The sequence below is a fragment of the Triticum urartu genome, chromosome 1 (assembly GCF_003073215.2).
Source record: "Triticum urartu cultivar G1812 chromosome 1, Tu2.1, whole genome shotgun sequence".
NCBI lineage: Eukaryota > Viridiplantae > Streptophyta > Magnoliopsida > Poales > Poaceae > Triticum > Triticum urartu.
In genome coordinates, this window is record NC_053022.1 from 21995078 (window position 1) to 22019981 (window position 24904).

General features: G+C 46.5%; 1 protein-coding gene across 1 annotated transcript; it reads right to left on the reverse strand.

Annotated features, from left to right (window-relative positions):
- Positions 1 to 18967: 18967 nt before the first annotated feature.
- On the reverse strand, positions 18968 to 20284 carry LOC125532592 (obtusifoliol 14-alpha demethylase-like). Its single transcript, XM_048696595.1, has 2 exons — positions 19868 to 20284; positions 18968 to 19753 (listed from the first exon to the last, which is right to left on the reverse strand). Exons 1-2 carry the CDS (start codon positions 20282 to 20284, stop codon positions 18968 to 18970), a joined length of 1203 nt encoding a protein of 400 aa, XP_048552552.1.
- Between the last annotated feature and the right edge of the window lie 4620 nt (positions 20285 to 24904).

The window sequence follows — 24904 nt, forward strand, 5'->3', positions numbered from 1 at the left end:
GGGTCGTATCACGAACCGGTAGTAAAAGTCGTCCTACATAGACCCTTCGTCCACCCGAGCTCGCTATATTCTTCCCCTTTCCCCTCTCCTCTCTGTTCTTTTCCCTCTTCCTCTCAAGCTCATCACACATTTTGCCCAAGATTTGAAGGCCCCCATCCATTCAAATGATCACAATGGTTAGCAACTTTTTCCTTTCATCTCTCATTGCTAGATTAGCTCGTGCAATGCTTTATATAGTGATTGATTTTTGAGTTTAGTAATTTGGGAGGAATTATATATATGTGCTAGTATTTGATTTATATGCAATTTGATGTCAAAAATAACACTTAGTTTGCATATATAGGTGTGGTTTACTTAGTACCTTCTAAATCTCCGTCGTAACCACCGTCGATCGCTCGCAACGTCCCGTCGCCGGCACCAACTTGTGGTGAGCCTCTTGATCATGAAGTTTTATATAAAAAATTGATGTTTGTGTGATTTGGATATATAGTTACTCGTATAATTATCTTACCCATACGTTGTTTGTTATACATAGTGCCATGGTTTTGATATCCGTCCCCGTCGGCCCTCGTCCGGGTTATGATTCGGATGTGGTATATTCTCTTTTAAAACTATTCATTGCATTTTGTGTTTATGACAAATTATGCCCATCAAGTTGACATAGATATTTGTATGTAGGAGGTAGTTGAACCGGAAATTCCAACCGACCCTATTGTCGAGAGGTTAAATTTAGTTGAAAGAGAAAACGAGGATTTGAAGGAAAAATTGAAAAGAATTGAGGGGGAGAAGATGGAATTGGAGTTGCATGTTGCCGATGTCGTCGATGATCACAAGATTAAGATGGAGAAAATGCGCTTGAAGATTAGAAAGATTAGAAAATATGCCATTCATAGTGAGGCTTGGTATCATTATGCTCTTGGATCAATTGTTACCTTAGTTGCGATCTTGATCGCATTTGTTGTTGCATTAAAATTCTTTAGCTAGAGAGTTATTTGTTTGTTGCATTTAAGTGTTGTATGATCTTTATGTATGAACTTTATGTATTGTATTAATTTGATGTTTTCGGTGCTATGTATTGAAGATGAGCCGGCAATGGATATACGATGACCGAGGCTCTCCCGAATTCATTAATGGCGTGCATACTTTTCTGCTTGCGGCTGAGGCAAACAAGCGAGCGGATGGTTTTATGCATTGTCCATGTGCTGGCTGTAAGAATGGTCACAATTACTCTACGTCAAGAACCATTCACGTCCACCTGTTTGAGTCCGATTTCATGCCCAACTATAATGTTTGGACCAAGCATGGAGAAAGAGGGGTTATGATGGAAGACAGTGAAGAAGAAGAGGACGACGACAGCTATCCTGGCCATGGGTTCCCTGAATACGATGATACAACAATGAGGGAAGAAGCTGAGCCGGTAATGCGGGAAGAAGCTGAGCCGGCAATGCGGGAAGAAGCTGAAGAAGAGGCATCAGATGAGCCCGTTAATGATCTAGGTCGGGCCATTGCCGATGCAAAGAGAAACTGCGCAAGTGATTTGGAGAAGAAGAAGTTGCAGCGCATGTTAGAGGATCACAAAAAATTGTTGTACCTGAATTGCGTAGGTGACAAGAAAAAGCTGGGCACCACACTGGAATTGCTGCAATGAAAGGCAGAGAATGGTGTATCTGACAAGGGATTTGGAAAGTTGCTGGTAATGATAAAGGATATGCTTCCAAAGGACAAGGAATTGCCCGAGAGTACATACGAAGCAAAGAAGGCTGTCTGCCCTCTAGGGTTAGAGGTGCAGAAGATACATGCATGCCCTAATGATTGCATCCTCTACCGCGGTGAGTACGCGGATTTGAACGCTTGCCCGGTATGCGGTGCATTGCGCTATAAGATCAGCCGCGATGACCCTGGTGATGTCGAGGGCGAGCGCCCCAGGAAGAAGATTCCTACCAAGGTGATGTGGTATGCTCCTATAATACCATGGTTGAAACGTTTGTTCCAAAACAAAGAGCATGCCAAGGCGATGCGATGCCACAGAGAAGACCGTAAGAAATACGGAAAGTTGAGAGTACCCGCTGACGGGTCGCAGTGGAGAAAAATCGAAAGAAAGTACGGGAAGGAGTTTGCAGATGACGCAAGGAACATATGGTTTGGTCTAAGCGCAGATGGCATTAATCCTTTTGGGGAGCAGAGCAGCAACCATAGCACCTGGCCTGTGACTCTATGTTTGTATAGCCTTCCTCCTTGGTTGTGCATGAAGCGGAAGTTCATTATGATGCCAGTGCTCATCCAAGGCCCTAAGAAACCCGGCAACGACATTGATGTGTACCTAAGGCCATTAGTTGAAGAACTCTTACAACTGTGGAATGGAACAGGTGTACATGCGTGGGATGAGCACATGGGGGAAGAATTTGACCTAAAGGCGTTGCTGTTCATGACCATCAATGATTGGCCTGCTCTCAGTAACCTTTCAGGACAGACAAACAAGGGATACCGCGCATGCACGCACTGTTTGGACGATACCGACAGTATATATTTGGCTAATTGTAAGAAGAATGTGTACCTGGGACATCGTCGATTTCTTCCGAGCAGGCATCCCGTAAGAAAGAAAGGCAAGCATTTCAAAGGAGAGGCGGATCACCGGACGTAGCCTCGCCACCGTACTGGTGATGATGTACATGATATGGTCAAGGATTTGAAGGTGGTCTTTGGAAAGGGTCTTGGTGGACAACCTGTTTCGAATGACGCTGACGGACGCGCACCCATGTGGAAGAAGAAATCTATATTTTGGGACCTGCCCTATTGGAAAGACCTAGAGGTTCGCTCCGCAATCGGCGTGATGCACGTGACGAAGAATCTTTGTGTGACCCTGCTTGGCTTCTTGGGCGTGTATGGGAAGACAAAAGATACACCTGAGGCACGGGAGGACCAGCAGCGTATGCACGGAAAAGACGGCATACATCAGGGTCATGCAAGCTACGCTCTTACCAAAGAAGAGAAGGAAATCTTCTTTGAATGCCTGCTCAGTATTAAGGTACCGTCTGGCTTCTCGTCGAATATAAAGGGAATAATAAACATGGCAGAGAAAAAGTTCCAGAACCTAAAGTCTCATGACTGCCACGTGATTATGAGGCAACTGCTTCCGGTTGCATTGAGGGGGCATATACCGGAAAACGTTCGATTAGCCATTGTGAAGCTATGTGCATTTCTCAATGCAATCTCTCAAAAGGTAATCGATCCAGAAATCATACCAAGGTTAGAGAATGATTTGGTGCAATGTCTTGTCAGTTTCGAGTTGGTGTTCCCACCATCCTTCTTCAACATCATGACACACGTCCTAGTTCACCTATGCGAAGAGATTAACGTTTTGGGTCCTGTATTTCTACACAATATGTTCCCCTTTGAGAGGTTCATGGGAGTTTTAAAGAAATATGTTCATAACCGTGCTAGGCCAGAAGGAAGCATCTCCAAGGGCCATGAAAATGAGGAGGTCATTGAGTTTTGTATTGACTTTATTTCTAACCTTGAGCCGATTGGTGTTCCTGAATTGCGGCATAAGGGCAGACTGGATGGAAAAGGCACGCTAGGAGGGGAACAAATAATATGTATGGACGGACATTCTCTCACTGAAGCACACTGCATAGTTCTACAGAATTCCGCCTTAGTGGCTCCGTATATGGATGAACACAAGAATTTGCTACGCTCCAAACACCCAGAGTGGCCTGATGACTGGATTACACGTGAACAAATCAGGAGTTTCGCCAGCTGGCTGCAGACACGTACCATGCATGACACCTCTATTGAAGATGACCTGTACTTGCTGTCCCAGTTACCATCTTCGAATATAATGACTTTCAAAGGGTACGAGATAAATGGTAATACATTTTACATGATCGCCCAAGATAAGAAGAGCACCAACCAAAACAGTGGTGTCCGCTTTGATTATATACAGGAGAGATAAGAAGAGCACCAACCAAACCAAGACGGGAAAGGAAACATATTATGGTTATATACAGGACATATGGGAACTTGACTATCAACGTGGTTTGAAGGTCCCTTTGTTTCGGTGCAAATGGGTCAATATGACACGAGGCGGGGTAACGGAAGACCTGCAGTACGGAATGACAACAGTGGATCTCAACAATCTTGCGTATGCAGACGAACCATTCGTCCTAGCCAATGATGTGGCACAGGTTTTCTATGTGAAGGACATGTCTACCAAGCCAAGAAAAAGAAAAGATAAGGAAGCGAATGCATCGTACGATGAGCCAAAGCGGCACATAGTTCTTTCTGGGAAGAGAAACATCATGGGAGTGGATGACAAGACAGACATGTCAGAAGATTATGAAAAGTTTGATGAAATTGCTCCATTCACAGTGAATATTGACCCGAGCATCCCGTTAAATGATGAAGATTTTCCATGGTTATGGCGCAAAGGGACACACACGAAGAAAGGGTTTCACACCCAAAGATCTGGGATGTGATCGGCTTCACTATCATCACTTTCTTCTGTGTTTCACACTCGGGAGGGAATCTATGTAATAGTTAGGGTAGTTATGTGTTTTGGCATTTGAAACGCGAAGAAATTTTATGTGCAAACAAATTCTTTCATGCCTTTACTGATTTTTAAAGTTAAGTTATTCACAAACTAGTGATTCACACTAATTTCAAATAATTCAAAATTTAAACTATTCAAATTTGAAAACTACGGGCACTAACAGAAAGTTTGTAATTTTTTGTACCTAAAGCAAAAATATTCACAAAGAAACTCTAAATACACTGATTTTTAAAGTTAGGTTATTCACAAACTAGTGATTCACACTAATTTCAAATAATTCAAAATTTAAACTATTCAAATTTGAAAACTACGGGCACTAACAGAAGTTTGTAATTTTTTGTACCTAAAGCAAAAATATTCACAAAGAAACTCTAAATACACAAAAAAAACAACTCAAAAATAAATAAAGAAAAAAAATAAAAAAAGCCCGCCTACTAGGCCAGAGCGGCCTGCATATGACAAGAAGCCCAACCTGTTGTTGGGCCAGGATGCAGGCCCGCAAAGGCCCAGTAGGCCCACAGGGCAGCACAGAACATGTAGGCCCAGTAGGCCTGCTTTGGAGAGGAGCTCGAGAGAGCTACCGCACGGAGGGTTATAAACCAGCGCGGACGCCCTTCGGCTAGAGAGGTGGGACTAAACTTGCCGCACCGCACCTGCGCCAGCGCACCCCCTTTAGTACCGGGTGGTGGCACCAACCGGTACTAAAGGAGAGCCTTTAGTACCGGTTGGAGCCACCACCCGATACTAAAGGGGGTGCGCTTCCCGCCGCTTGGCCTGGCCAAAACAGGCCTTTAGTACCGGTTGGTGGCTCCAACTGGTACTAAAGGTCCATCATATATAACTAAACACTTCAAAAATTTCAGTTTCTCATCTGCTTCTTGTCCTCTGCCCCGTCGCCCGTCGCCCGCCGCCCCCGTCTCCATATCCCTCGTCGCCGCCCCCGTCGCCGCCCCGTCCCCGTCGTCGCCGCCCCGTCGTCCCAGTCCCCGTCGTCCCCGTCGTCACCGCCGCGTCGTCCCTGTCCCCGTCATCGCCGCCCCGTCCCCGTCGTCGCCGCCCCGGCCCGTACGTCCCCGTCCCCGTCGTCGCCGCCCCATCCCTGTCCCCGTCGTCGCCATCCCCGTCATCGCCGCGCCCGTCGTCGTCCCTGTCGCCGCCCCCTGTCGCCTCTCGCCTCGCCGGTGAGCACACACACATACATTTTTTTAGTGTTTTAGTTATAGAAATAGTTATAAAAATGTTAGAAATTTTTCTTTTTTTAGTTATAGAAATAGTTAGTTATATAGCATTGTTAGAAATGTCATAGAAATGATAGAATTGTTAGAAATTTTTCTGTTTTTAGGTTATAGAAATAGTTATAAAAAAGTTAGAATTGTTAGAAATTTTTCTATTTTTTAGTTATAGAAATAGTTAGAAAAAAGTTAGAAATTTTTCTTTTTTTAGTTATAGAAATATTAGAAATGTTATACAAATGTTAGTTATATATATAGAAATGTTATAATTTTTTTTTCTGTTTTTTAGTTATTGAAATATTAGAAATGTTATAGAAATGTTAGTTATATAGCATTGTTAGAAATGTTATAGGAATGTTAGTTATATAGAAATGTTAGAAATTTTAGTTATCAAAATCCAATCATTAAAAAAATGTTACTTTTTGCGGGCATATAGCTAGTATTTGTTCTCGACAATGCCCGGCCCGCATCCTCGCCGTCGACCCGTCCGCGACGACGTCCGGCTGACCCATGTCCGGAACTGGGCTCCGCCGGGCTGGCACTGGGAGGTGCTGCCTGGAGGGGCGCGCCGCTTGATGAGGAACCTGGCCCCGTGTCCCATCGTCGACCCTGATCTCGTTTGGTGGCGTTCGCGTGGGCCAGTTTCGGTGCGGAGGGAGCCGGCCACGCCGGAGGTGGTACGTCGCCGTGTCAGGGAGGAGGGCGAGCACGTCCATCGCTACATGATTGCGTTAGAGGGCGGCAGGTTCTCCAATACCTGGCAGTTTCTTCAGGGATCTCACTTCAGCTATGATCCTGTGAGGGTTCCTTCTCTTTGGGTGTCCACCGCCCGCGCCGCAGGAACCGCGAGTGTTCTAGATTCTTCGGTAGTATTCGATCTTTATTAGCTACCTAGCCAGTGATGTATTCGATATATAATATTCGAGACAATGTATTCGAGATTATATATTATTCGAGTCGATGTATTCGAGATTATATCTATTATTCGAGACGATGTATTCGAGATTATATCTATTATTTGAGATGATGTATTCGAGATTATATCTATTATTCGAGACGATGTATTCGAGATTATATCTATTATTCGAGACGACGTATTCGAGATTATATTCGATGATGCTTATTATGTACTATGATTGATTCATTTTTTCCTTATTAATTGATTGCATCCATGCATTGTAATTTGAATATATTTCTTTTGGATTAGTTAAACAAAACCTATGGCGGACAATATCGGTAGAGAGGGAGAAGAGGCCCTGTTCAATATCATACGCAATCCTCGCGGGCCAGATGATGATCAGAATGAAGAAGATTATGACGGCTCCGAATATCTAAACAACACCGGGGAGGGTGATATGATATTCGATCGCGATGACCGAATTGATGAAGTCATGAACTATGAACATGACCAAGAAAATGTTGATCTTGAAACAACAAACACCGGCGAGGTATATATATTTATATAAGCAGGCATCTGGTGATCATCACATGTTTTAAATGACTTTAAGATATATTAACGAATCGATCTTTCTTCTTTCAGCCATCCGGATCGAGCAAATCTTCAGGCAACAGGACGAAACGAGGCCCGAACAAAAAGTTGAAGGAGGGCGTAAAGTACAATATCGAGGCAATCAGACCTAATGGCGAACCATTAGCGCCTAAGAAGATTGCGGACAAGTTCATTCATCAGTGTGGAGTTCTTGTGAAGGACCAACTCCTGATCTCCCTTCAAGAAGGAGAGAGCCAGCAAAGCCACGTCCAGGAGTTACTTTTGTCGAAGATAGACAAAAACATTTGCTTTGGGAAACGCTCATTGAACATTTCACCCTATCAGATCATTTTCACAGATGCAGATGTGGAGAAAGTCAAGGACGCTGCTCTTAGGAAGATGGCGGTTGCATTCAAGAACCACAAGATTCGTGAATGGGCCAAGTACGTCAACGGAGGAAGGAAGACTCCAGTATTCGAGGGAACACTACAGAACCAAAGTGCTCATTGGGACGATTTCGTGAAATTCAAGGATTCGGAATTATCTATGGAACGGTCCAGAATAAACAAGGCCAATGCCGCAAAAAAGGATAAGTTCCATAAGCTGGGGCCAGGTGGCTATGCGGTGGGAATGCCTAAGTGGGATAAGTCTGAGAAAGAGATGCTGGATGCAGGTGTCACTCCAGAAACATTGAGCTGGCCCCCCAGGTGCAGGACTTGGTTCTATGCGCATGGGGAGCAGTTGGACCCGAAGACAGGCAAAGTTTCGAAGAAGGCATGTCTGGACGGAGCCGAAGATAAGCTACTTGTTGCAATAGAAGAGGCTCGATCAGGGTTGTTCGAGCCCAACAGAGAGAACGACGAGCTTACGCGTGCCCTGGGAAATCCTGAACACCCGGGAAGAACACGAGGCATGGGCGCTATTCCGTGGTATGAGGGGTTTTCGGACTGGAACGCCGACTGCAGAACCTGTGTGAGAAAGAAGATTGCGGAGGAGAAGAAGAGGAAGATGGAGGAGGAGCAAAGGAAGCTAGACTATGAACGCCTTCAAGGCCTAGAATCAGCGCACGCGGACTTGGCACTCAAATTCCAGCGGCAGCAGGAGCAGATCGACTCACATAGCCAGCAAAGGGGGTCTCAGCAGCTAGCGGATGATCCACCAATGGATAGCACCGTCCCATCCATGCCGAGAAGCAGCGTGGGTTCCGCCCCGGGCGACGCATTGCTGGATAGCTACCAAGTGGATGACATCATGGAGAACACTAACTGCGAGCTACACTTCAAAATGAAGAACATATCCATGAAGGTGGCAGACGCCCTTGCTTTTACAAATCCCCCCGAGGCAACCTTCCATTGCAACCCGATTCCAGTGGGCTATGCTCGTGTCTTGGTTGATGAGGTGGTGGACCAATATTCGGGGCTAGAGCTTGACATTCCTGGAGGTGATGATGAGCACACACTAGGAGAGGCCAACCATCGTATCATCCTATGGAGAAAGGATTGCATCATCTTTCGAAGGCCACCGACACCACATCATCCGAATCCTCGTCGCAGTCCGCCACCGAGTCAGCAGACTCCCGCTCCTCCAAGTACACCAACGCGTCAGGCCACTCCTCCTCCAAGTACGGCAGAGCTTCAGGCCACTCCTCCTCCTCCAAGTCCGGGAAAGCGTCAAGCCACTCCTCCTCCAAGTCCGGCACAGCTTCAGGCCACTCCTCCTCCAAGTCCGGCACAGCTTCAGGCCACTCCTCCTCCTCCAACTCAGCCACGTCAGCCGTCTTCACCACCTCAGCAATCACGGAAGAGAGCCGCCTCAGCTCTGGTGCGTAGCGGTACAAGTCGAGGTAGTACTGGAGGTACAGGTGGAGGCAAGCAATTTCAATATGGTCCAAGCCTCGCGCCTCTTCCACAGAGGCCTTACGACAAGTCCGAGGAGGAAAACGTAGCCATATCGAAGGCCAAGGTGGAAGCCCATTTTGCACCGAAACCGCCACCGCCGCCAAGGGAGAAAGTGCCTGTGCAAAAGATTGACCACTTCATTTGTATGGTTAGAGCACCAGCTCCCAAGCCTGTTGACACAGACTATGAGCACCACATCAAGAAGTTAAATCGAGCACGTCTACAGAAAGAGGTGAGCTCGAGCTCGAGCAAATCAACTGGCAAAAGGAGCGATAAAACCGTTCCCCAGCTGGAAGAACAGACGGCGCAATCAATCCCCCCGCTTGTTGTGCCAACAACACATGAGAGTAGGCGCGCCCAATATTATTGTGGGCAAACTGTTAACGTTCCCGGGGTGGGCGATGTGGTAATAACCGAGGAGCATATTGCGCAGGCTGAATCGATCGGGATCACTGTTGGACAACTCCTTGATATCGAGCCCAAGTCTCCGACTAGAGAGGAGGAATAAAACGGAAATATGCCTGGGGCCAACCTTTGGTCGAGCCAGAGGAGGTCAATAAGCTCCCAACGAGAATGTATGAATTGCATCAATGGTACATGGACATTACCAAGATTTCCAATCGAGAGTCCCTCATGGTGAATGTCAACAAGGAGCATTACTACCATGAGAAAGCTGTGACCGTTGAGTATTCAGAACTATTTCAGCTATACAATAAAGACGCACTCGACAAATCTATCATCAGTTGCTATTGTCTGTAAGTGATTTCTTTCTGTAATTTAAGTCTAAAGCTAGCTGTAGTGATCATTTTGATCAATCATTACCTGTAATTATCCTCACTATATTCTTTTGTGTGGTATTATGCAGGATGAAGATTTATGAAATGAAAAAAGGTGGACGCTATGGCATTGGGTTCGTTGACCCAAATACCATCAATGAATACACATGGAAAATAGATCCATATCACGAAAAAAGTGTAGAGGAAAGCATGCTACAGTTCTTCAAGGAACTCAAATACAATGAAGATATACTACTTCCTTACAACTTCCAGTGAGTCACACTGTCTTGTACTACAAATTCTGTTTTTCCCTACTAGCTATAGCTACATGTTTTTGCTTACATATGCCCGCTTAATTAATACATGCAAACGTGTGTGCATGCAGATTTCACTGGATCTTGTTAATCATTAAAGTTGATGAAGGAACAGTTGAAGTACTAGACTCACTACTTAAGAAAGCAAGTGACTACACCATCGTGAAGGGGATAGTCAACAGGTAATTTCAATCATTATTAACTATATCTCGGCCTATTTAATTAGTTTGTCATTTTCTGATAACAACTATTTAATAACCCATTTATTCATTTTCTTTGTCGGCGGGCAAGGCTTGGGCAAAGTTCATCAGGGCCACTCCAGGCCCATGGAAACAAAATCTGAAATGGTATCGACCCAATGTAAGTAATTAAGTAGTACTAGCACTACTAGGGAAAACCTTATACACAGAATCTTAGCAGCAGCGCGGCATAAAAACAGGCGCTGCTGCTAAGTAGTAGCAGCGCGGCTACGGAAAGCTCGCTACCGGTGCAAACTTAGCAGTAGCGCATGACGCTTAAACCGCGCTGCTACAAAAATCCACCGACAGTACACAACGACATAAGTTTACCAGTATCGCGGCGCCAGGGAGCGCGCTGCTGCTAATGCCATAGTAGCGGCGCGCTTTTTTGTCACCTCGCTACTGCTAATTTTGAAATTGTGCACGCAGGGTTGGCCCGTTTAGCAGTAGCGCGTGACAGGAAAGCGCGCTGTTGCTACGCTCTTAGCAGCAGCGCGCTTTCTCTCCCGCGCTACTGCTAAGACGCAGCACCCACCACCTTTTCCACCTCCTCCCCATCTCCTCTCCTCCCTTTCCCCTACCTCCCACATCCTCCCTCTCTCACTCTTCTTCTTCCTCAATACTTCTCCCCGCATTACTCTCCCTCTTCTACCTACCTTTCTCTCTCTTTATTACTCCTAGCTATAACTACACCACCTCCATTAATTCATCTCCTTTCTCTTTTTCCTCCCCCCTCCACTAGTTGAAGTTGTATCCTCCCAATTAGCTAGCTAGGTAGATGTAGCATTTAGTTAAGTGACCTATTTGCCCCCTAACTAGATCTTTCTTCGTTAAGAAGAGCTTTGTGCACTTTTGACCTCCCTACATCATCATCTCCACTGTGTGCTCAATCTCGAGATAGAGGTGTGATTAATATTTCATGCTTTTGCAAAATGGAAATATATGTTCCTATTTTGTATACACACTTAATTAGCCATTATTATGCATGGGTCCAATGATGTAATATATATATATGTTCCTATTTTGTATACACACTTAGCCATTATTATGCAAGGGTCCAATGATGTAATATATATGTTCCTATTATGCTGAGGAAAAGAAAAAAGGGAAACTGGTTATAGCAGTAGCGCTTTAGTGAAAAAGAGCTGCAGCTAGTCAAGGTAGCAGTAGCGGTTTCTCTAGAAAATCGCTATAGCTACTCGTAATAGTAGTAGCGCGTTTCGTGTAAACGCGCTACTGCTACGTCCACTTAACCCAAAATTCTCCCTCTCCCTGCTTCATCCCGCCTCTTTTCCCCCAAATCCCCACTCTCTCTTCCCCGGCCACGTCGCACCACTGCGCCCGCCCCCGACCTCGGCGCGCTCGCCCCCGACCCCGGCGCGCTCGCCCCCGACCCTGCCGCGCCCGACCTCGGCGCGCTCGCCCCCGACCCAGGAGCGCTCGCCCCCGGCGCCGGTGCTCGCCCCCGACTCGTCGGCCCTCGCCTCCCTCCTCTGCTTCCTCCCCTCCCAACCTCGATCGTCATCGGGCCTGCCTCCTCGCCCTGCACCCTCTGTAAACCACCCCCCTCTCTCTCTCTACTAGCTAGGGTTAACTTACTTAGGTTTTAGTTACGTTAATTAGGTTATCTATTTAGTTATGAATTTAGATAGGTTTCAAAATTTGCTGAATTTATATGCAAATTTGAACTGGACATGTGATATGTGGATATGTCATGTTTTGGACATGTCATGTTTTGGTAAATGATCCGAGTTGCCAATGTTACGCCGGAATGTTGATTCATTTCCGTTCCGGTGAATTTCAGGCGCTCGATATGTCCATTTTTCAGCAAAGGTTATGCCGAAATTTCCCGTGAATAAAGGCATGATTTGTGCTACATAGTTGGCATATCGAGTGCTGGCACATAGATTTCTTTTTTATCTCATCTCTCATTTATTCATACTTTTAGAAATAAATGAGGACACTTAATCATAGGAAACATGTCGAACAACGAAGAAACTGGGCCTTCTGACCAAGATGCAGACGAGATGGATCATGAGGGTGAACAAGAATACCTCGACTTTTTGACTGCTAAGCAAGGTTTGCAGGTCCGCCTCGATGATGGTACTGACGCCGACACCGACACCGACGGCGCCGGCACCGATGGCGGCGCCGAGACCGGTGGGGAAGGTACTGCCGGGGAAGATACCGGCGCCGATGCCGGTACCGAAAAGAGGCATAAGAAGCAGAGGATACGAAAACCTAACAAACTAGGGATTGGACGACTTGTGATCACAAAGATGGCACCTGGCAAGTTTGAGCCGTTAGAGCCGGAAGAACCTCGCAAGTGCTATGGGAACCAAGTAGGATGCATCCTACAGGAATGCGCGAGCATCAATGACGATGACTTAAGGAGTAAAGAACATTTGACGCAGTTGCTCCTAACGAAGTTGCACAAGAGATTCAAGTTCCCCGATCAGGATGATAACATAGAACAACCGTGGGATGATCCGAAGATGAAAAAGATTAACAATCACGCCATGGGCATGTTCAGCAATGATTTGGCCTCCTGGAAATCGAGGGTGAAACGAGCTATTGAGGCTGAGGAACCCCTGTCCAAGATTCTGGAGGAAAATCCAACACTTACGGAAGAGGAGTTCGAAAAGTTCAAGGACACTTGCGCTACCGAGGACGCCAAGTCTAAGGCTGCAAAATTCAAGAGCCTTCAGCAAAGGAACACGGGGACGCATCGCCTCGGAAGCCATGGCTACCTCGGTAAAAGGCCCATATGGGATAAGGAGGACGCGGAACGTGAAGCCGCGGGTCTCCCAGACCCCTTCGCGAAGTTCACCAACCCCTTGGAGCATGACTTCATCAGGGCCCGCTACAAGTGGGACAAGGAGAAAAAGGTTTTTTACACGGACAAGATCACGAGGAAATTGATTAGACTACTGGAGAAGCAACACCAGCTTGCAGCCGGAAACCCTACTTCTCCAATGAGGCCCAAGTGGGACACCCCCCTCAACCGGACCTTGAACGAACTTAACGGACTCCCTTTGGGCCAGCGGCCGCAATATGGTCATGTGCACGGCGCTGGAGATGGCGCCACGTGGAAGGTGTTTTACAACGAGGGCCCGGAGGCCAAGAAGCAGAAAAAGAAGTTTAGTCAGGCGGACATCGACGCGAAGGTGAAGCTTGCGGTCGAGAAAAAAGCAGCTAAGGACGCGGAAAAAGCAGCCGAGGACAAATATGAGTTGTTACAGCAGGCAGTCAATGCAGCTGTAACTGCCTGCAGAAATGATTTCGCTACTAACTTGGTTCCAGTTATCATCAACTGGACGAAGGAAAATCCAGACAAGACGGTACATGATTTCCCGTTGCCCAGTTTCAACGGGAGCAACTCCATGAACAACAAAATCATCGCACCATCACTTGCCCACGCAACCGGGCCTCCTCTCGCAGCCGCTCCCGCTCATAGCAGCCCGTCCTCAGTCTCTGGCGCGCTCGGTGGGCCTTCGTCTTTGGCTGAGCTCGACGCCATCACGGTAATTACATGTCGCACCACCATATATATATATAATATTCCCTTTTTGTTGCCTTTCGGATGTTTTACGCCACAGACATATGTGTTTGCAGGCGAAAGAACCCCCGTGCACCATACTCTACTTGATCAAAGGCCAGAAGGTGGACGTGGGAAAGAGGATGATAATGGACCCCTTACAACCCACGTTCCACAACCAGCCGATCCCTGCTGGGCACTTCAGGGTTAGCTTGTCCAGTGTGAAATCGGGGCACGAGGATTTGCCTCCTCCAGTACAGCATGTGGGAGCGGACGACGAGACCCCGCCGCGGATTGGAAGCTGCAAGGGTTGGGTGCTGCTATGGCCGAAGAATCTTATTCGTCTGGAGCCGGCCGAGAGCACACCAATAACCACACATCAACAAGCATGTGCGGAGACCACCACCCCACCTACGCAATTACCAGCTCTCGTAGTGCCGGGTGAGAGCGGCGGACGACATGATGAAGGGGGTGCAATAGTGCTGGCTGATGTAATTTGTCCTGTAGAACAGAGAATGGATGATGAGACGGAGGTCGACCCTATGGATTTCCTCAATACAAACGCGTATGACTGTGACATAGAATTGATGAGTCAACCATATGACGAATCGGGCTATCAGCTTGCTAATGAGGATATGGATGATATGCCCGGGCAGGAAGGTCGTAGCAGGGATTGCAAAAAGTCTCTCTTCATGAAATCCTCACAGGACACGCCTGAAGATGTCGCCTCAACACAGGCTCAACTATCCCAGCGCGAGGGTCGTACAGTACTTAGCCCGGGAACACTGGGGCAGGGGTTAAGGAAGGGTCTAAAAGGTGTGCCCAAGAAAAAGGAGAGAAAGAGATCGGGGAAGATAGCTGCCTCCAAACAAGCCAGAGCACATAGCAGCTAAACGATGCATTCTGAAGAGCGTGTACCCGTGAAAGGTGCGGCCATGTTCCATCTCACGGGCGAGGCGATGCTACCACCGAAACCGCTGGAGGCACTATCAGGGGATCTCAGGAGACTGCACGACCATGTGCTGTCGACTGAGAAAAGCCTACTAGCCTCAAAGGATCCAGTATATCCGACATACGCGGCTCATGTGCCTCAGGGGAAGTGCTACCGTCGAGACACGGCCCGCGGAGGTGTTCTCCCTATGGTTTGACCATATCTTTGAGATGTTTCTGACAAGGCGGCTCGATTTTACAATCGTCCGCCTTTTTGCGCTACATATGAGCTCTGTCATGAACAGTGAAGAAGTCTCGCAAATCTGTGTGGCGGATCCATACTACATGCACGAGTCTTTCTTGAGTGTCGGCAACTTTGAGCGTGAAACTGCTATGGACTACCTCCAAAACTTCATGGTACAGAATAAGGACCGGGAAATTGTCCTCGTGCCTTATCATCCAAAGTAAGTCAGTTTCGAACAACCCTTTCATACATTTCAATCATTCCTTCTCTCTCTATGGGGAATAATTTGAGGTGTCTTTTCCCCGCAGCAATGGGCGCGCCGTCCTTATCGTTCTTTATCCGCAAGTCTCCCACGTCGTGTATTTTGACCCTTCCAGAGACTACGAGAAAAAAGACTACACCCACATAATGAATATTCTAGATGATGCTCTCCAAGGCTTCAACTTTAGAGGTGGCCACATGCAGATCAGGAAAGAAAGGAACAAGAAGATGGGTTTCGCGCATAAAACTAACTTTTCCTGCATCCAAGTACCAAAACCAAGTAAGAAGGATGGATTGTACATCCTCCATCTCATGATTCAGTTCAACACGGATAACCAAAAGCTTCGCATGAGAAGCAGAAATGATGATCATATCCACAAGTGGCTAGAATCTCATGGAGAAGCAGATTATAAACTTAGAGATGACTTCTTTCGCATCCAAAGCGACATTGCGACGATCATCATGAAAGAAGTCGTCGATGAGAAGGGGATGTTCCACCACGGCCCTATATCGCGAGCTGACGTCCGAACTCGCATAGGCATGCAACGTCTAGACCTCACGCCGTTCAAGAAGCTAGGGTCCATCCTCGATGATATGGAAGGATGGAACTTCTAGTGATTTATGATGCCGATGATGATGCTATGTGTCGGTTGAACTTGTATACTATTTGTAGCGATGCAACTTTGTGATGTCCATGATCCCTGCCGAACTTGCGTAACACTACTTTGTTAGTTTGCGTACGATGACCTGCGTACCTCTAGTTAATTAATTTGCGTATTGTATGTTGCATCTAGTTGCTAACCCTTTCTTTTTCGGTGTTCTCTAGTATATTTTGTTGCATATATATGATTGTACATCCTCTTCATGAACATGCATCTCTAACAGGTACCTAGTTTCTTGATGACGAGATGGAACTGCTATGTCGTGTACAAAGGGAAGGTTCCGGGGGTGTACAACGAGTGGCATGAGTGTCAGGCGCAAGTGAATGGGTTCTCGGACGCCAGCCATAAAGGCTTCAAAAGCAGACAAGAAGGAGAAGCTAGTTACTTGAGGTTCACGCTAGCGCGAGAGAGGACTCGTAATCGCCATCTCATGTACTGCATAGTTCCGCTCTCACTCATAGTGATAGCTCTTCTCGCGTATACCTTTGTTTAGATGGATGACGTTGTAGTTGCAAGTATTAGAGACTTGCATGTATCGCTATTTTCAAGATGATGACAAGATACCACTTTGTGTTGGATGATGATTATGACGAGACTATTTGTATGTATATGCTATGATTACATTTGTGGTCTCGCAGGCATTTGTATGTGTATCATGATGACATTTGTATGTGCTAAAGATTCTTCTATAAAGCCTGTTCAAATACAAAACAAATATGCCGAAAAAAACAAAAAACTACTAAAATTAGCAGTAGCGAGTGAAGAAAAGTTAGCAGCAGCGTGGTTGTAGCAGTAGCGCGCACAGGGGAAGCGCGCTATAGCTATTAGCAGCAGCGAGGTTCCTTTAAGCGCGCTGCTGCAACACTTGTGTAGCAGTAGCGCGGGTGGATCAGCGCTACTGCTATACGTTAGCTGTAGCGCCTTATTAGTAGCGCCGGCCCCCGCGCTACTAAAAGGCCAAAACCCGCGCTGCTACTAGGCTTTTCCCTAGTAGTGTAGCTAGCTGCCATCTCTTTAATTATCATGCTTGATTAATTATTATCTGATCAAATTCCATTCTCGTAAAGGCCCTCAAGCAGGCGTCGGGGAATGATCTATGTGCATACTATGTTTGCGAGAACATTCGCATGATGGCGTCCGAAAGGAGAAAATCTCAAAGACAGGAGTGGGTATGATATCGATTGTCAGAACACTATTCACAATTTTTACACCATTATCGATATCTAGTCACACAACTAATAATACACATGCATATTGATCTTCTTAATAGTTCAAAGAGGTGCAGGACAAGCTCCTAGCACAGGACCGCATAGAAGCAATTCAACAGGAAATAGCGGGATTTTTTCTCGACCAAGTCATAGATCCCAAAGAAGAATACTATTACCCAGTACCGCCTCCATGAACCACTTCCAATTGTTATCATGCTCCGAAGGCACCAATTAGCTAGGCTAATGCCACTGGCTCCGAAGGCACCAATTAGGAGAAATTGTATATATATATATATATATATACATATGTGTGTATATGTGTGAATTAATTAATGGTGGTTGTGAGACATTCGATGATATATATATATATATATATATTATGATCGGTTCTACTAGAAATTCTATTTATATATATGCATAACGTGTACAATATGTAGTATCGTAAAATACCAGCAAACGAAAAATAATTAAATGGAAAACACAAAATTAAATGAAAAAGAAATCATAAACCCAACTTAGCACCGGTTCATGCTGAACCGGTACTAGGGGGGGGGGGCTTTAGTGCCTACATTTTAGCGCCGGTTACCAAACCGGCACTAAAGGGCCTTACGAACCGGTGCTATATTGCCCGGTTCTGCACTAGTGGCGTGCAAGAATTTTTGCTGGAGCCCGCATCCGCATGTGTTACAACCGGCCACAGAATTGCTGCCACCAGCCACAGCATCGCCGGCGGCCACCGGGCGGCGTTGTCATGTGCAGGGAACAACCCCCAATTTCTTTTTGCTACATCGGTTTTGTTTTTCTGCTGAATCAGCATCAACTTTCGCTACCATCATCTCATTTTTTTTGTTGGAACCACGGATCTTTTTTTGCTACCATCATCTTTAGATTTTTGGTGGAAACGGCCAATTTTTTTGCTACCATCGGCTTTGTGTTTTGCTGGAGCCATCACATGCATTTTTTTTGCTACAACCATTGTCGATTTTTGCTACAACGGGCAAATGTTTTTGCTACGTTCAATTCACGGCGGAGCTGCGCCCGTCACGGCGACGATGATGATTTGCTGGAACCGTCGTTGATTTTTGCTACAACCAGCAAATGCTTTTGCTACGTCCATTCATGGTGAGTTGCGACCTGCGGCGATGACAACAATGTTTTTGCTACAACCGTGGATGCTTTTTGGTACGACCGACATGTTTATTTGCTACATTCGTTTTATGGTGCAACTGGTGGCCATTTTGTTCTTGGAAACTCATGCAGCGAGCGTCGATAGCGAGGGCGGGGCGACGCACCAGAGTGCTACAACCATGGATGGCAACCGAGGCGAGGTACACTGCGAGCTTGCCAACGAGTGTTGCGGCCGGCGACTGTCGCCACCGGAGCTGCAACCCGGTCGTACACGCAGCCGCATCTGTGGATCCGGCGAGGAACGCAAGAGGCGACGAAGATGGTGCGGCAGCCGGCGGTAGCGAGGCGGCGAGCAAGGGCAGCATTGGTGCAAAACGAGGGCAGCATGGGTCTGGGTCTGTGTGCGGGATCCAGCAAGCGGCGGCGGTGGCGCTAGCTTTTTCTCCTCTTTTTTTCGTGGGGGAGGATGATGAAAGGGGAGAGAGGACATATCTGATGGTTATGCCCGTCCAGATCGAACGGCAAACCTGTCCGGCTCGTACCTCTCCGGGTCCTTGTACACATGCGGGAGACGGTTGTGGATCACCAGCAGGCTCGCGACCGTACGCCCCTCCCGGACTTGGTACTCGTCGCCCTCCCTGGTTCGCACGGTGAAGCTCCGCCGCGCGTGGCGCAGCAGCATCATCGCCGGCGGGTGGAGCCGCAGATCCTCCTTGACGCAGCGGTGGAGGGTGTCCATCTCCTGCAGGACCTCGTAGTCCACGCGGTCCCCGTGCCGCTCCACAATCTGCTTCTGCTCCTGGACGGCAGCGCGCAGGTGATTGCCATTGGCGTGCGCGAGGAGGCGCGCTCCAGTCCACGTGCCCGTGCTGGAGCTTGTGTGCTGCCCCGCGAACAGCGCCGAGACCAGCATCCCGGCGACCTCTGTCTCGGTGGTGGCGCGGCCGTCTTTGTACCTGGAATCGATCAGGCACTGCAGCATGTCGTTTGGGCCACCATCGGGGTAGCTTGTTTTGCGGGAGCTGACGATGCCGGAGAATATCACGCCGAGCCTAGCGCGCGCCGTGTCGCGTCTGCGGTGCGCCTGGATCGGCAGGTGCGGGAATAGGTTGGTGACGAGACGCATGCTGTCATTGAGTTCATGGAGGTGCGTTGCGACCTCACCCAGCATCTTGGCCCGGACCTCCTCCCCGAACAAGCACCGGCTGGCGACGAGCTTGATGAGGTGCTCCAGCTCCTTCTTCAAGTCAACCGTGCCGGTTGGTCCCCATCTCGCAAAGTATTCCTTATGCAATAATAACATACAAAAGTAGTACATAGTAGACATCACATCAGACTTTCTAAACGATCGAGACAACTATATGTACTTAAAGACGATGCCATCTTAATTATTTCCTACCTCAACTTCTTGCACCATGAGGCGAGCGTAGTTCCTAAGCTTGGCCGGCTTCATCGCATCGCCGAAGAAGCGGAATTGCTCGCGACGAGTGGCGAAATCTACGTCGAAGACGACGCCGGGGCCGAAGGTCGGAATGGTGAACTGTGAAACCTCGTCCTGGCTGATCTCCGAGTCGAGCCCTTGGAAGAAATGGCTCGACACATCTGGCCCAACTAGGAAGGTCACCTTGCGATGCAACAGTCTCACTGTGAACACGCTCCCCATCTCTGTGTGGGCATCGCGGATCACTTGCAGCGGGCCCTTGGTGAGAAGTGATGGGAGGATCCCAAGAAGGGGAGCCCCTGCGGCCTCGGGCGGCAGAGGTGGTGACCGATTGGTTGTTGGGGAGAACATCGCTCGTCGCTGTAGCCACGCCATTCTGGTGAACACAATTGTGACCAAAATAGGAAAAGATGCTAGCCAAATGATTCTTGTCAATTCCATGTTTGCACTCCAGATGCGATTGCCGGGGTACGTAATACTGTAAGAACATGGTAAAACAAGTTAGTAACTAAGTTGTAGCTTGTGAGTACGCGAGACACCCATCAGCACCCATCAATAGTTAATGTGTCTCTGTGTGGTAGTTTTCGTTTTTGGAGCACATGTGATTACATACATCTTGTAAGTAATCACATGTGCTCCAAAAATTAAAACTACCACAAAAATAGGCCAAATATTCAGGTACCCAAATTTTTACACAAACTTTTCCTTGCCCATAAATTCGCCAACATTGGCAAGCAAAGTGAACTAGTTGCCAGAGATGTATTGGAAAGGCAAAATATTGGCAGCCATTCTAACCAACAACAAGTTTTCGTTTTGACTCAGAAAATGCTAAGGTATGTTTTGGCCCACCATCCGGACATATATCCTTTAAAATATCTAGACTTCACTATGTCCTTGACAATTATATATGTAGGTATGTCTCCGGAATACTATTTTCATAATATTGCAGTTTGTCGGGTCTTGCAAGTAGGCGTCCATGGTTATGTTTTCTAGACAATGTGTTGTCCAAAACGAAAACTTGTCATATATTTGAGATGGGTCTGAGATCCTAAATATTCAAATAATAGATGATACTACTCTCGTACCGTGAAATTGAAAACTAAATTTTAAATATTTCATTGAATATAACTTGATCTGTTAAGATTCAAAATATCCAAGATTTAAACCCCCACTTAAATGCATTGATGCATGCTGCATGGCAACAACAATTTTGACGACGTAGCTCACTGTGAGAGTAAAAAAATGACTATCCCACATCTATTAATGCTTGTTAGTTAGGTTTTTATATATAAGATATATAGATATAGATTGCTAGAATTTTAATAAAAAAAAATTTTGAGATAGAAGAAAGCTATATATATATGGTTAAGTATGACCCCATTTTTCTGCAAAAAAGTTACGCCTTCCGTGCAGGTTGGAACTTGCCTGGCAAGGAATTTCGCTCTTTAAGGGCAAGTCTGGTACTATTATAAACAGTTTACATACTCCCTCCGTCCTGAACTACTTGTCGTAGAAATGGACAGAAATGGATGCATCTAAAACTGAAATTACGTCTAGATACATTCATTTCTATGACAAGTAACTTAGGACAGAGGTAGTATGTTGTTATACTGCTAGCTATACTTCCATGGAATATATATAGGACGACTCCGATCAATTTTTGTTATTACGAAAAAGGACCTGCATTATATTGACCCAGAATATATGTAGCTCTCCACAACGAATGCATGACTTATATAAGCATGTATATGTGAGATGGCAGCAAGGATTTCACAAGAGCTTACACCTAACAGCTGCTTCTGGCCTTCAGGGACTCTGTAGTGGATCGCAAACTGAAGCACAGGTGCATCAATGATGTATGCGTGTTTAGCCTAGGGTACTCTGCTCACCTAGGTCTTAGCTTCTCGGCGATCAAAATAATGCAGTGGGAGATGGAGAGACTAGGGAGCGCGCTGCACGGGTATTTATAGTGGAAGAAGTTAATTATGCCAGCAAACGATCACATGTAGGCATTGTTAATGAGACCATCTAGAACGGCTTATAGTCATCCACATGGTTAGTTAATACAGATTTGCTAATTCTCATCTATACGAGAATTAATGAATTCTTCTCTAGCTCTACATCATTTAATTAATTAAAAATATCCTCACAAATCTCCAAACAAATGGTGTAGGAATAATATAAGACTTAAATAATTTCCATCTAGATGGAAGGAACTAACAAATGTTCCTCGCGTCGCTCACAGGGCGACGCCAGGGTCCAACCCTAGCACCAAGCACCCCGACCCCGGCGTCTCCCCTACCGCTGCCGTGGAGGGGGCCCAACACCAAAGGTGCCTAAGCGGGTGGTTCGCGTCGGTCACCCCCTTGTGTGGCTTGTTCGGTGCCTGCGGGAACATCACACACGATGGCTAGAGCGACGTCCCCTGGATGTGTGGCGAAGGCAGTCCTCCTCCATAGCATGTCCTAGCGATGGTTTGTTGGCGGTGGGTCGTGGGTATGATCCCTGCCTAGATTCGTCGTCGGTGTCGCTCTTGGTCGGCCGGCGGAGCGTAGAGGTGCCAGTGAGGGGCTGTTAGAGTCTCACTGCAGACGTTCCGGCAGTTGTGTGCTCTTTCATGGTGCAGCAACGCAGGAATCCAATTCGTAGGTAGTTCAAAGTGGTGCACGTGCTGGCTGTGGTCATTCCAGGCGATGGCGACATCTTAGGCATCATTTCCCTTTTGAAGGCATCGTGTTGTAGTCTTCGTCACCTCACTTGGGCTACTCCACGCATACCCTAGGTCTGAGTATCCCAGATCGGACAATGGCAGCGCCTTCGTTGCCGTTCTCTGTCCATGGGGCATCTTCTTGGAGGAGGTTTTGGCTAGAGGGGCCAGGAGGTGGAGCGGTGTTGCATCTACCGCATCGATCATGGTAGGTTACGGTGGCGTGGCGTGGCAAAGTCTCGGTGACGGATGCGTGATGATGGACACGTGTAGGGTGATGGCGCTATTTGGCGATGTTGACGGCAGGCTCAACAAGGGTTATGTGTGGTTCATTATCCTGAAGATAGGTTGAGAGATGGCAGCAGCGGTGGTTTCTGGTGTATGCACATGCGGTACGCGCTGAGGGTCTACTGGACCGGTTTTGTGCTCTCGTCTCACTCCTGGTCTGCTTGGTGAGGCCTCTGGATCATAGATGGTGGGGCTTCGGTGAGAGGTCAGGGCACTTGGCCCCGATGGTGGACACCCTCATCATTGAACTTGCATGGCAACAATAGTTGCCGCAACACAAGATGGCTTTGGGTTGATCAATGTAATCTTTTTGCCAGGCTTTGTTGCATAATTTAATAGAAAATGACTGTGTGCATCATTTTTTTATGCAGACGCCGGGGGTTTCAACATCCATTTCTAGAAGAAAAAATCACATCTAGATCTGTAGTCACACCATAATTCATTTCGTCCTTATATCATGGGAAACTGAAGAGGTTAACCACACGTAAACGCCCTTACGTGATTAATTAGTTATTAGTATCACATGGTGTATTGTAGTGGTTTGATAAGAAAGTTTAGGGTTATCCGGTCCACATCACCTAGCGAAGGGGTAAGAATAGCCATTGTTAGAGATATGATAGAGTATAAACCGCAGAAGAACGAATCAATCGCTGGGAATATGAGATTTTAACGTGAAAAACCCCTTCAAAATGAAGGGGAAAAAATCACGAGCGCCTGCCAGCAAAACTTCAGCCCCCGTCCCCCCTCACAGGCGTCTCTGACACGGGACGAGCCAATATGGACTAACTTCAAACTCCACCCTGCTATGTTACATCCCAAATCTCTCGACGACTGGCTTGTGCTCTGCTCCGCTCTCTCAGAAGTTAGCTGATATAAATTTTGATCACATCTTAACAAGCATCTCATAAAATGGAGAAATTTTGACTTATATTATAGATCATCTATTAGTTAAGTGAAGACAAGGCTACTTTTTCATTTCTCTCTCTTCAAACTCTACAGATAGCGTAAGTGGTATTGTCAAAATTAAGAGAGCACTACCCTACGTGTCCACAAGGTTAATTGATTCGTGTCCACATGCTTAATCGATTTCCCTAATCTCATGTATATGTATGTATTACTCCTTTCATTTCTAAATATAAATCTTTTTAGAGATTTCAATTAGGACTACATACAAATATACATAGACGTACTTTAGAACGTGTATTCATTCATTTTACTCTGTATATAGTCTATTGAATTCTCTAAAAAATACTTAATGAAGGGAGTACTCAGCAACCGAAGAAATGGACCACATTTAAACAGTACCATGTAATCAAATCTGGTCAAACAGGAACAGTGAAACAGTCGGCATGAAACTACTCTGATTGGAAAGCACTATATAATAGTATTGTTACAAGTGTACTCCCGAGAAACACGAAGTCCGGACAAATTGTAATCAACCACCAACCCTTACTTATGCCGATAGTGAAACCGACACAAAAAGATCATGATTACACATCTTGGAGGCTGAGAAACTTCTACGGTACTCCGATATCCTATAGACAAACCTGGGGCTTTACTGGAGTCCGGACATAAAAAGCTTCACGTGATCCTTCGTTTTTTTCTCTCTTCATATGCATACATTAAAAAAACACTTCCGTGATGAATACGTGTTTACATAGTAGGTCATGTATTCCGTCACGAATATACATTGGTGACGATTTTATCACAGAATTGAAATAATCATACATGTGCTATCGTAGAAGTGTTCCGTGACAATACTCAAATTATCATCACAGAAGTGTTTACTTCGAAGACGATAAATGACGCGTCATAAAACTGATTTCGTCATGAGTAACCGACACGTGGCACCCACCGTAACGGGTCGTCGTTAAGCCATCTGGTCCCAGTTTTGGATCCGATACCTGTTAACAACCCTGATCAATGGCGATTTTTCACATGTCAATTTCTTATTCACCAACGGAACCATGTGTCATCTCTAAGTTGCGACACGTGTTTGT